The sequence below is a fragment of the Bos indicus genome, chromosome 20 (assembly GCF_029378745.1).
Source record: "Bos indicus isolate NIAB-ARS_2022 breed Sahiwal x Tharparkar chromosome 20, NIAB-ARS_B.indTharparkar_mat_pri_1.0, whole genome shotgun sequence".
NCBI classification, from domain to species: Eukaryota; Metazoa; Chordata; class Mammalia; order Artiodactyla; family Bovidae; genus Bos; species Bos indicus.
The window spans coordinates 23,610,313-23,623,617 of record NC_091779.1 but is presented as its reverse complement, the minus strand read 5'-3'; the positions used below and the strand labels follow the sequence as shown (position 1 = coordinate 23,623,617).

The window sequence follows — 13,305 nt, the reverse complement described above, 5'->3', positions numbered from 1 at the left end:
CCCAGAAATCTGTGTTTTAAACAAACTTTCCAGGTGAATCTAATGAACCATTAATGTGAGGTGCCCATTGATTCTCCAAAGAGAATTCTGACCTGTGAGGGGAGCTACAGGTTTAAACTACCTGGGCTCATTAGGAATTTGTTTCAGAAACTGAGAGTAATGCTATTATCATTAACATAAGCAATGGAAATTAAATGTCCTACTGTTCCAAGTGTTAAGTCCCTTTTATTTCACAGTAAATTCACAGGTATTGGTTTTAAACAGTGACTAAGACTCTCTGGCTATTACAACTAATAAATATTCTATTATAGGCCATTATGTTCTCACTTTTATGTTTAGGACCCAATGGCCACTGCAAATGAAGCCTAGTAAAAATCCTGAGACATGAGTGATATCAGAGAGCAAAAGAGCATACACATGAGCAGAAAGGGTGGAGGGAAGAAGAGAAAAAGAAACAAGAGAACAAATGGGGAAAAAAATCAAGACCAAAAACCAAAATTGCAAGAGGATACTCTCAACCTAAGATGTAATTCTGACTCATTTATAATCAACAAAAATGACTCATTCCGGGTGCCTGTTCCCTTCTCTCCGTCAAACATTATAATTAAAAACTTACATGGGGCAGGCTGTGGCGATAAATAAATTAAAAGAGCAGACTATACCATAATCTTAATAAACATATAGGCAATTCTAGACTGAAATGTTTTTCCATTCTTGGCATCCTGACTTTAAAATTCAAGAGAAACAGAATAGGAAAGTCTGTATCCAACCAAACTATGTTCCACGACAGAATAGCAATGCAAGCCACAGTTATGTTCCAATGTTATACGGCTCTGAAACGATCAACAACCAATTCATTCTGGAAACACTGATGGAAATCACATTTTTCTCATAAGATATAGTCTTCTTAAAATTTCATCTATATGTCTGGTTTTCCCTTATCCTTGTTTCAGAATCTCAAAACTTACTAACAGAAGTTCTTCACTGAAAACTACAGATAATAATCATGTGTAATATACATAGCTTTGCAATTTGAGTTATCCAGATATTTATATTGTTTTGTAAGATGGCTTTCCTGACTCTTACATAACTGCATATGGGTTGATGTAGAAATGTTAAGTGATGATGGGTGAAAAACCCAAGTGTACTTAAGTCAAAAGTTCAATCAGAGTAACAGTACATGTTGGCCAATTTGGGTACACTAGAAAGAGACAGAGAGTATGACACATATGGGCTGGAAAATGTAGTTCTTTTTATACCATTTAAACTAATTATATTATTTCTAATTTTGCCCAAATGGTTGCGTAAGAAAGAAAAATTTCTCAGTAAGATAGGTCATAATCAAAGTTTGAGTTAAGATTTATATACCTGAACCTGAAAAACAATATATGTGTGAAGAATTTGTGTCCTTTAAGAGTCATTTACAGGCTTCCCTGGTGGTCCACGAATTAAGAATCTGCCTTGCAATGCAGGGGACACGAGTTCAATCCCTGGTCCAGGAAGATCACACATGCTACTGGGCAATTAAGCCCATGCCACAGCTACTGAGCCTGCGCTCTGGACTTGTGAGCCACAACAACTGAGCCCCCATGTTTTGACTACTGAAGCACCCTAGGGCCTGTGCTCCACAACAAGAGAAGCTACCACAATGAAAACCCCACGTACTGCAACTAAAGAGTAGCCTCTGCTCTCCACAACTAAACAAAGCCCAAAAAAAGCAATGAAGACTCAGCACAGCCAAAAATAAATAAAAACATTTTTTTAAAGAATCATTTACAAAAACATTTTCTGGAGAGCAAACCAGTCAATCCTAAAGAAAATCAACCCTGAATATTCACTGGAAGGACTGATGATGCAGCTGAAGCTTCAAAACTTTGGCCACCTGATGCAAAGAGCCAACTCATTGGAAAAGACCGTGACACTGGGAAAGACTGAGCACAGGAGAAGGGGATGATAGAGGATAAGATGGTTGGATGGCATCTCCGACTCAAAGGACATGAGTTTGAGAAACCTTGGGAGTTGGTGATGGACAGGGAGACCATCTGGGAGACAGTGGAGGACAGAGGAGCCTGGCGTGCTGCTGTCCAAGGGGTCACATGGACACGACTTGGCAACTGACCAACAACAGGAACAATCAAAAAGCAGGGATTCTTCACACTAGTTTATAAAGTATAAACTGACTTACATACTTTAAGTACCCAGCAAACACACTTTAAATTCAAGGATTCAAATGAACTGAATGTTTTATTTATGGAAAGTATATACTATCCAAACAATAAACAATATAGCCAGGAGACTGGCTATATATTATTATCAGACAAAATAGACTTAAAGCAAAGGATGTTTCTCGAAACAAAGAGAGACAGTTCATACGGAAAAGGGTACATACCATATGAAAAAAACAGAAATGTTATACACTGAACAACAGAATCACAAACATATGAAACAAAAGCTAACAAAAATGAAAGAACAAAAGCAATCAACAATTACAGTTAGAGATTTCAAATTCCTACGAATAACTGACAAAACATCTCCGCAGAAAATTCATACAGACATATATCAAAGGGTCAATTACAGACAGATATGCAAAGAGCTGACTCATTTGAAAAGACCCTGATGCTGAGAAAGATTGAAGGCAGGTGGAGAAGCGGACGACAGAGGATGAGATGGTTAGATGGTATCACCAACTCAATGGACAAGAGTTTGAGTAACCTTGGGAGTTGGTGATGGACAGGGAAGCCTCGAGTGCTGCAGTCCATGGGGTCGCAAAAAGTCAGACACGACTGAGCGACTGAACTGAACTGAAATAACTCACTGATCAAAGAGGAAAACACAAAAGAAATTAGAAAATAATTTTAGTTAAACAAAAATGAAGTTACAATATATAATAATCTGTGATATAGCTAATGATCTAGGTTTTTACCTTATGAAACTACAAAAAAAAAGAAGAGGAAATAAAACTGAAAGCAAGCAGAACACCAGAAATAGATGAAATCAAATACAGAAAAACAATAAAGTCAACGACCCCAAAAGAAACCAATAAAACTAATAAAAAGAGTAATAAAACTGATAAAACTTCTGGCCAGACCACTCAAGAAAAAAAGAGATTAAGACAAAAATTATCGATGACAGGAATGTAGGAAGGGTTAGCTCTACACTTCTTACAAACAATAAAAGGCAATAAGGAAAGAGAAACTGTAAACAACTTGATGTCAACAAACTTGATAATTTAGATAAAATTTACAAATCTCTTAAAAGACAAATGATGACAGTTCACCTAAGAAAGAGATAACTTGAATAATCCTCATCCACTTTAAAAAATAAAACCATAGTTTACAACATTCCTACAAAGAAAATTTCAAGTCTAAGTGTATTTAGTGGTGAATTCTACCTAACATTTAATACCAAATGTTGATACCAAATCTAGCCAAAAACTTCAAAAGAAAACTACAGACAAGTAATATTCATGAACACAGAAGTAAAAATCATTAACATAACATTAGCAAATTGAGTCCAGTTAATACAAAAAGTATAATATACCATGACCATGTGAAGTTTATCCCAGGAATGAAAAGTTGCTTTAATAGTCCAAGATGAAAAGGATACACTATTTTAAGAGAAAAAAGAAAAGCAGTATGACCTCAACAGCCATAGAAAAAGCATCTGATTAAACACACATTTATGACAAAAATCTAATAAAGCGCATCTACCAAAAACATACTGGTACTATATTTAATGGTGAAAGACTGAGTGCTTTCTACCTAAGGTCAGGAACAAGACAAGCATACCTTCTCTCACCACTTCTTTCAACATTGTATTAGCAGTCTTAGCCAGTATAATACAGTAAGGAAAAGAAATAAAAAGCAATATAGAAAAGGAAAAAGAGAAAAACAACACTGTTTATTCACAGACAATATTAAGAGGAACAGAGAAAATCTTGAGGAATCTATACAAGAAGTTACATTAGCAAGTTTAAAGGATAAAAGGCCAGATAAAACCATATAAAAGACTTTTTGTTTATTTTAAATACAACTAGAAATCAATTTAAATGTTTTTTTAAAAACCTTTCATAATCACATCAAGAAATCTTAAAAATTAGTGACACATTTAAGCAAAATGTATGCAAGACACGGACACCAAAATCTTAAAACTACTGCTAAGAGAAACAAAAGAACATCAAAAAAATGGGAAGATAATATCATATTCATGGATTAGAGGACTTAATATCAAAATGGCAATTCTTTACAAACTGTCAAATTAGAAGTAACCTCTATCAAAATAAAGGCTTCCCTCATAGTTCAGTCAGTAAAGAATCTGCCTGCAATTCAGGAGACCCAGCTTTGATTCCTGGGTTGGGAAGATCCCCTGCAGAAGGAAATGGCAACCCACTCCAGTAATCTTGCCTGCAGAATCCCATGGACAGAGAGTTCTGGCAGGCTATGTCCATGGCGTCACAAGAGTCAGACATGACTTAGCAACTAAAGTGAAAGCGAAAAGTGAAGTCACTCAGTCGTGTCCAACTCTTTGTGACCCCATGGACTGTAGCCTGCCAGGCTCCTCCGTCCATGGGATTTCCCAGGCAAGAATACTGGAGTGGGTTGCCATTTCCTTCTCCAATAGCGACTAAAGCATTACCATTAAAATAAGCTTCCTTTTCTCCAACCAAGCCACTTTATCCCTTCCAACCCAATTCCTTCACTGTATATTCTGGAATTCTATACTGTATGTGATATGTGTGTGTTGGGGGGAGGGGTTCCCTGTTGGCTCAGTGGTAAAGAATCTGCCTGTAATGCAGGAGATGCAAGTTTGATCCCTAAGTCAGGAAGATTCCTTGGAGGAGGGCATGGCAACCCACTCCAGTATTCTTGCCAAGACAGTTAAAGTTCTCTTTACTTCCTTGTGTCTTCAAACTCTTCGCTGAAGCTCACTACATCTACTAGTCATCAAAGAGCCTTTCCCTAAGACAGTACTTGGCTCTACATCACTATCAAAGCAGAGAATGAGATATCCATATCCTATACCTTAAGAGTCCACTGTTAGTCTTGATTATCTTCATCTTTCTTCACAGCCATTACTGGACCAGTCTTTCCCTCTTATAAAAATAAAAAGGTTGCTTACCTAAGCTCAAATCAAAATACCACCTTCCACTATCTACTTCTCAACCAGTTTCCACTTAAGTCACTTTCCCCACTTCATTAAGACATTATACCCATATCAGTCCTCGTATCATCACCTCAGAGCCTGTCATTCAACAACCTGTTTATTCTTTGGCCTTGTTAACAACAGGGAGGTTCTCTTCCATTGTCAGTTCAGTTCAGTAGCTCAGTCATGTGTGACTCTTTGCGACTCCATGGACTACAGCACACCAGGCTTCCCTATCCATCACCAACCCCCAGAGCTTGCTCAAACTCATGTCCATTAAGTCAGTGATGCCATGCAACCATCTCATCCTCTGTTGTCCCCTTCTCCTCCCACCTTCAATCTTTCCCAGCATCAGGGTCTTTTCAAATGAGTCAGTTCTTTGCATCAGGTGACCAAAGTATTGGAGTTTCAGCTTCAGCATCAGTCCTTCCAATGAATATTCAGGACTGATTTCCTTTAGGATGGACTGGTTGGATCTCCTTGCAGTCCAAGGGACTCTCAAGAGTCTTCTCCAACACCACAGTTCAAAAGCATCAATTCTTTGGCACTCAGCTTTCTTTATAGTCCAATTCTCACATCCATAAATGATTACTGGAAAAACCATAGCTTTGACTATATGGACCTTTGTTGGCAAAGTAATGTCTTTGCTTTTTAATATGCTGTCTAGGTTGCTCATAGCTTTCTTCCAAGGAGCAAGGGTGTTTTAATTACATGGCTTCCATTGTCAATATTTGTTTATTGTAAATCTTTCCTGCTAGACTAAGCTCCATGAAGACAGAAATCAGAGCTGTCTTGTTCACTGCTGAATTCTAAGCACACAGCATAATGCATACTATTAAATAAAGTGTTTTTTCATCTCCATTAAATGGAAATATTGAGGACCACTAGCAAGCCTGTTTTGGAGAAGGAAATGGCACCCCACTCCAGTATTCTTGCCTAGAGAATCACATGGACAGAGGAGCCTGGTGGGCTGCTGTCCATAGGGTTGCACAGAGTCAGACACAACTGAAGCGACTTGGCACGCATGCATGCATTGGAGAAGGAAATGGCAATCCACTCCAGTGTTCTTGCCTGGAGAATCCCAGGGACAGAGGAGCCTGGTGGGCTGCCGTCTATGGGGTCGCACAGAGTCGGACACGACTGAAGCAACTTAGCAGCAGCAGGCCTGTTTGACTTACAAAGGAACTAGCAAGGACAATAATGTGTCTGGGAGTCATTTACAAAACACAATCAGAGGATGTTTTTCTGAGAGAAAGTATTTGTTGGATGAATAAATAAAGGAAAATGGTAATAGCTATCTTAAAATCAAGAAGATCAAACATAGAATAAGTAAGATTGACAATTCTGAGATTTGGGGTGAGGAACTGGCTCTGCTACTTATTAGTGGCTTTTTTGTCTTTTTAAAAGAATTTTATTATTGGAGTATAATTGCTTTGCAATGTTGTGTTAGTTTCTCCTATATAACAAAGTGAACCAGCTATATGGTACACATATAGCTATATGGTATACATATAGCTGATCCCCTCCCTCTTGAGCTTCTCTCCCAACTGCCCACGCATCCCATAGAGCACCAAGCTGAGTTTCCTCTACTATAAAGTATCTTTACTCTAGTTAACTATTTTACACAGAGTAGTGTATTTACATTAGTGCGGCTTTATTCAATGTTACTGGGCCTTTGTCTGCTCATCCATAAATTGAAGGCATTAGACCTTTTGGGTTCCAAATATTCTCTTTCATCCATGTCTAATAGCACTCCCAATGTAGAAAGTAGCCCAAGTGTGCAATAAGAAAGCAATCTGAGGTCCCAGATCTATCAATATATGAATGAAATTAACTTAAAAAAAAAACATACTCTAAGAATACTAAGAGATCTAGCAGAGCTCCATTACATAGTTGAACTAGATCAAAAGTAAGCAAACTATATAACCCATAGGGCGGCCACTATCTATGTAGTAAATAAAGTTTCATTGAAACATAGATACACTGGTTTGTTCAAGGACTGTCTATGATTCTTTTTTTCTGTTACAAAGGCAGAGTTGAACAGTAGCCAACCAATGGCCCACAAAGCCTAAAATATTTATTATCTGGCATCTTAAGAAAAAGTTTGCTGATCCTGGACCATCTGATCTAAAGGGTTCATTTTACATTATTATACACTGAAGATGAAAAGAATTGCATTAAAATGCTCTTAAACAGAGTACTGGGATAAAACAGGAAAAAAGAGTAAGTAGAGAAAATAGATCAAACATGATTTCAATTCACCTCCCAGTGATTATACTTACTAGCTTCTCTCTCTTTAAGCTACCGGATAGCTCATCTTCCAATCACTGAAACCTGGTATTTCAGGAATGCACAAGATAAAACAAGCATTAAAAATTTAACACGCACCTGCCCTCCTTCACTTTTTGTGCATTCCCTCGGCATATGTAGTTTTCAATGTAACCATCACTGCAGTTGATTTTTGACCAGTCTGGGTCACAAACATCCAAGAAGTGAGGCCGCAGTCTGCCTATCGAATACTTGGCAATATCAGTCAGGGACTGACTAGCAGCTGCACCAAATAAAAATGTTCCAATGGCTTTGTAAATAGTGGCTATGTAGTTATTCCTGATAAAGGAATTCGAGTGCAAGAGGCTAAAATAAACAGACAGGGTTTCTCCAACAATCATCTGAAAAAAAAAAAAAAAAACAGAAAAATAATGTTAAAGCAGCATCCAGGCACATCAAACAAAGTATAGAGAAGAAAATGGTAAATCACAATAAAATGTTTATTTTAAAAATACCTCTCTTTTTCCTTTTCAAATGGAGAACAACTTAGGATTCCTAATTCTAGACCACAAAAAAGGTGTCCTCAATTGATACTGCTCACAGAGCATTGACAAAGCCTAAATAATTCCAAAGTCTGCCTTGAAACAATAAGGCCTTACTTCTTGTTTTCAAATAAACCGAGCCTTAATAAGTAGACAATGATGTACCAGGGAGTATAAAAACAATGGCTTTTCAAAGAATACAAACTTTTTGATTAGAATATCCCTTACATAAGCACTTTTACCTCAGAGTCTGCATTTGCATCAGACATTACTTTGAACCAAAAATATTCATCATGTTAAAAAAGGTAAAACATTTTTAAGAGAAAAAGCTAATCTAATAAAAGCAGGGATCTAACACTGAGGTTAAAGGGTACAGAGGGCAGAGATCAGCTGACAAGGTCTCCCAGTCCTGCCTCTCCAGGAAACCTTTAGGGCTGGCTTTCTTAACAAGTCTCATTAAAAGACCAAATACACACTTGATGTTCTCCTTCAAGAAAATATTTCAAGTGACTCCTTCCTCTTTATTTTTCACTGACTTTGTAAAATGGGAATCATAGCCTTCTCAGATACTAGTAGTGTGTGTAAGTGCAAACCAGTATAATGGGTTTAAAGGCATAAAATGGTTTTCAAGCACTTTACAAATTCACAGACCAATATCCTAAGAAATCTGAAAAAATACTGAATGGCAACCTTATAAAAAAAATAATAAGCCACACTCTAGCTACCTGAGACCAAAATAAACACTTAAAACAAAAAATTCTGCTTGCTAATTTATATTGGGCATGGATATAAATCACAAAGTTGTTTCACTTAAAGAGTTTCACTGCTTCATCTTAAATTTATATAAACAATTTTACAAAGCATTCAAACATTTCCATTTAGCAACTATTAATTGTCTTTGGGGGTGAGATAAATGGTTGTCTCCCAAAAAGGATTTCAAGAACCTGATATCAAAAATTCTTTCTTCATCTGGCTCAATGGCTCCTAGAATTCCATAATTACAATGTTGTAACTTTGACAACTAGACTATGAACTCTACAAAACCATGAATTTTTAGTTGAATAGAAAGCTACCACCACCACAGAGGCCTAAAACAGCTGGTGGTCAATACATTTCAATTCAAGGTGCTACCTCTTGGGTAAAAAGTAAACATTCTTAAATATATTAAACCCCACAGGAATATATTCCTTGTTATAATCCTTAATGTGAATGACTTAATCAAGCCTTTGCTGAGCACAGGTCTCACAGGAGAGAAAAACCACATTCACTTCTGGGGATACCATACCTCCACAAGTGTGCTTAGGGTACTCCCTGGTGACTGTCCTAGAGGCCTTGAATTAAAGTATATTACATCTCCTCAGGCCATTAAGGTGTTCCAGCAACTGCCTTGATAGATAAGCAGCAAGACAAGATATCTCTAATGTTTTGTTATGGAGATGACCTTCGATAATTTGAAATATATACCAAGTATACTAGTCAACCACAATTTGAGCAGTGAAACTTACACTTTTCAGCTGTCAGTTCTTCTTGTGTAAGCACTCAACTACTGGCTAAAAACAAATATTAATTTTTGTGAGTCTTCCTAGTCATAGTGATCATTGTTTAGGGCCACCTAGACTCTGGTTCTTGCCACTGATGACTGAAAATCAATTCACTAGTAACATTCAGTGTACTGGACACAGATTAAAAGTTGACCTACAGATGTAGAACATGCTGAAACTTAACCCTTAACACTTAACCCTTAATTCTTAACCCTTAACCTTATTCTGAAACTTAACCCTTAACCTCAGAGGGACTCTAAATCTAACAAATGCTATGTCAAAGTACATCATTTTTTTTTTTTATTATGTATGCCATCTATTGAGAGAAATAGATAACAGAGATATTCTAAATCAAATGCAGGGAGATGTCTGTGCCTTCCACCAACACATGACAGCCATATTTTCATTTCATTTTAAAACCTTATCTTGCCCTTTGAGCCATTTAGGCCAACTCAGCCTCTGGTGAAGTTCACACTTAAACTAACTGCTCTAATTGTAAAGCTGGGATTGCTTGTCAAACATTATTTAATCAGATTAAGGATAAATTATTAAAGTACTAAAGATGATGTTTGGGGGAGTAGAACAAAATACTTTTTAAGATCAAAGCTAGTAGCTATCTAAATCAGAAGGATTTAATCATTTAAAACCTATGTACCAGAGTATTTTCTCACCATCTTTATATCTCTGTCAACCAATATAATTTTATGTCTCTACGCTGTCACTCTAGTTCTGTGTCTTCCACTCAGGACCCACCTTCCTAAAAGAATAGTCTAAAATCACTCACTGCCATACTTCCACTCCTTCCTAAATATCTCTAAATACCTCTAAACCCTTTATTCTACTGAATAGCTCTCCAAAAAGTCAAAATGGTCTCATCAGATCAAAGAGATTTTTATCAACCCAAATCTTAACTTCCCAGTAGTATATGACATCACTGACCATTTTGTCCTTATTGAACTTCTCCCTTGGCTTCTGTGATACTATATTAATTCTGATTCTTTACCAGGTTCCCTCAATCACTCATATATTTGTGGATCACTTGCAAGTCACATCAAAGGCCTGGTTTGAAGTCCCAATCATAGTCCTGATTTTTTTAAAGAAATGATTTACTTTCTAGAAAACAAAATTAAACATAAACAAGTCTAACCATGTGCTACCTGAAAGAAGTTGAGTTAGTGAATAATCTGAAATTATGTTAAATTAGTACATAAAACCACTGCCAGTGTGTGTCTTTGTTGATATAGTTGAAATGAAAAAAGTACTTGTACAGCACTTTTAAATAGTCTGTTCTTTTTACACTCAACTTAGACTTCCCTTGTAACTCAGTCAGTAAAGAATCTGCCTGCAATGCAGGAGCCCCGGGTTCGATCCTTGGGTTGGGAAGATCCACTGGAGAAGGAAATGGCAACCCATTCCAGTATTCTTGCCTAGAGAATCCCATGGATAGAGGAGCCTGGCAGACTACAGTCCATGGGGTTTCAAGAGTCAGACACAACATAAACCACCACCACACTCAACTTACTTGCTATTTTGTAAATATAAAGATAACCTTTTCACAGGTGACGGTGAAATAATCAAAACTTCCAAGTGAATAAAATATACATAACAAGTTTTTCCTAACTGAGTGTCTATGGATCCTGCACTTGCTATGCAGGCTGCACAGCACCCTGTCCTTTGGCAGGCCTCTGGTCTGTAGCAGATTTCTGTAGTTTTGCTCGGGCAGCATCCTTCTTACTGAGACACAAACAAAAGTAGAATTGAAAGACAAGTACATTTGTAGTAGCATTTGAGTACTTGAATCTTGTCTAAAATCAGCTATTATTTGCAGAAAAGTCCTGCTACAATTTTTATATGTAAAGAGCTGTTAATCTCTCAGAAATATACACTTAAAAAAGAGTCTACTCGTACTCCCTCTTTAATAGAAGGATCATAGGCTTTCTTTCTTTTCATATTAAAAACTTAGTGTAAAGATGTGTCTTGATTAAATGGGCCACTGATTTTTTAAAATTTCACTATATTGTAGGCGAGTCACCAATATTACTATATAATCACTCCAGTTTCATTCCAGCACCTAGGACATGCCAGTGTCCATGGCAACGGCAAGGATAACAAGATGAACAAGGCACCATCTCTGCCTTAAGGAGCTCACAGTGTTACAAAACAAACACTTGTATAGCAGAGATGTTCTTTTATTAATTATACACCACAAATTAGGAATTGATTAACTTTTAGTGCTAATAAGGAGCTGTGATTATTCTGCAATCAGACATTAAATTTCTAAATCCAGAAGTTTTGCTTTGTTTTTTAATAAACTTCAGAACAGACAAGATATATCTTTTTGGCTATTTATCTTTTTGGCCTATCTTCTGGATGAGACCATATTATCTGCTTTTAGCATAAATCTTATTTCTAAAATTACAAGATATATAGCATAAAATTAAAGTCATAGAATCTCTGAGTCAAGAGATAATAAAAATCATCTAGTCAAATCACTTGAAATCTTCTCCCCAACCAGAGCACATTCTCTAGACATTCTCACCTGAAATCCTAGAAAACAGTAATTATTAGTTTTAATACCAGTAAAAATGCTTTCATATTCACTGTTAATTATGTATAGAACTTAGGCTTTTCTCCCCTATTTCTGCCATTATCTAAAAATTCTTTAAATATGGGTTAAATGAAGCCTTTTAACATCTGTTAGTAATTTTTCTTTTCTAGAACTCAGTAACTAGAGTCAGTTCATAAACAGTCTCAATAAATCATAAAATAATATCCTAAGTATAAAGTATGCTAAAAATACATTGATACAGTATTCATCTATTGTATTATTACTCAAACAATAGCAAATTAGAGCTAAAAAAAAATCAGTGACTTGGAAAAGATTAGCATAAAACCATACGTATTTAGTAAGGTTCTTGTAATTATACACTGTTACTCTTTTAGCCCCACTTAAAATAGCTGAGATTATTTTGATCAAATAACATAAAAAGTTAAAACACATGTTTTAGAGGGTTATACATTTAATCATTAACAGCTAACATAAAATTAAAGCCAACTGCCCAAAAGTGATAAACTTGGAAAAGTGGATTTAACTTACAACGATAATACTGAATGGAATGATTATTCCACCTAATAACGGGTAAGGTATGGTGTCTTCTTTGTAAGGGTACTTGATGGACTCATCATTACAGAATAATCCTCGTTGGAAGGGGGTATGCCTTGAAGTAAGAATTGCAAAAGGCAATCCAGCTAGCAAAAGGAATAAATGAAAATATCATTAAAAAGGAATATCAAAACTAATTAATGGCAATAATTATCCCAGAGATCATCTTTAAAAATATGTTTGCCATGAAAACAGTAAGAGCACATGGAAAAAGAAAATGCAGCAACACATGCAACAGAAGTTAGAAAAATTACAGCTTAGGGTAAAGATTTTTTTTATACCAAAACAATGCCTTCAAGTCCTCTATTAAACCAGTTTAACCAAGAAAAACTTCTTCTCTTTGTTTCTACCCAAATACACTAACCTGATTTTAGAGGAAGTAAAATCTCTTCTCATGCTCTTGTTGTCATTTAATCAAAGGCTTTTCAACACTATTTTCAAACCACTTTGTCAGGATCTTTTCTTCCAAAAGAAAAGCAGCATTCTGACGTTCTCCAGTTTATCTTGATATTACTTGATATTACTACCATATCACAAGTCATGGTCACTGGCTAAGTTATCAGAGTATCTAAAGATTATCCGCTCATTTCTGTACTGTCTACGGCAAGTTTAGAACTGCTATGAAAAGGAGTGTGAACTTAAACCAGGT

General features: G+C 36.3%; 1 protein-coding gene across 2 annotated transcripts in view; it reads right to left on the bottom strand.

Annotated features, from left to right (window-relative positions):
- The window catches only part of PLPP1 (phospholipid phosphatase 1), a 104,347-nt gene that overhangs the window by 31,809 nt on the left and 59,233 nt on the right, over window positions 1–13,305 (bottom strand). The window contains exons 2-3 of one of the 2 annotated variants that reach the window (XM_019982743.2): window positions 12,591–12,742; window positions 7,531–7,811 (exon numbers count right to left, since the gene is read on the bottom strand). In XM_019982743.2, coding sequence (XP_019838302.1) covers window positions 7,531–7,811; window positions 12,591–12,742 — 433 coding nt within the window. The remainder of the gene's footprint in view (window positions 1–7,530; window positions 7,812–12,590; window positions 12,743–13,305) is intronic. The other variant, XM_019982742.2, reaches the window with a different exon arrangement.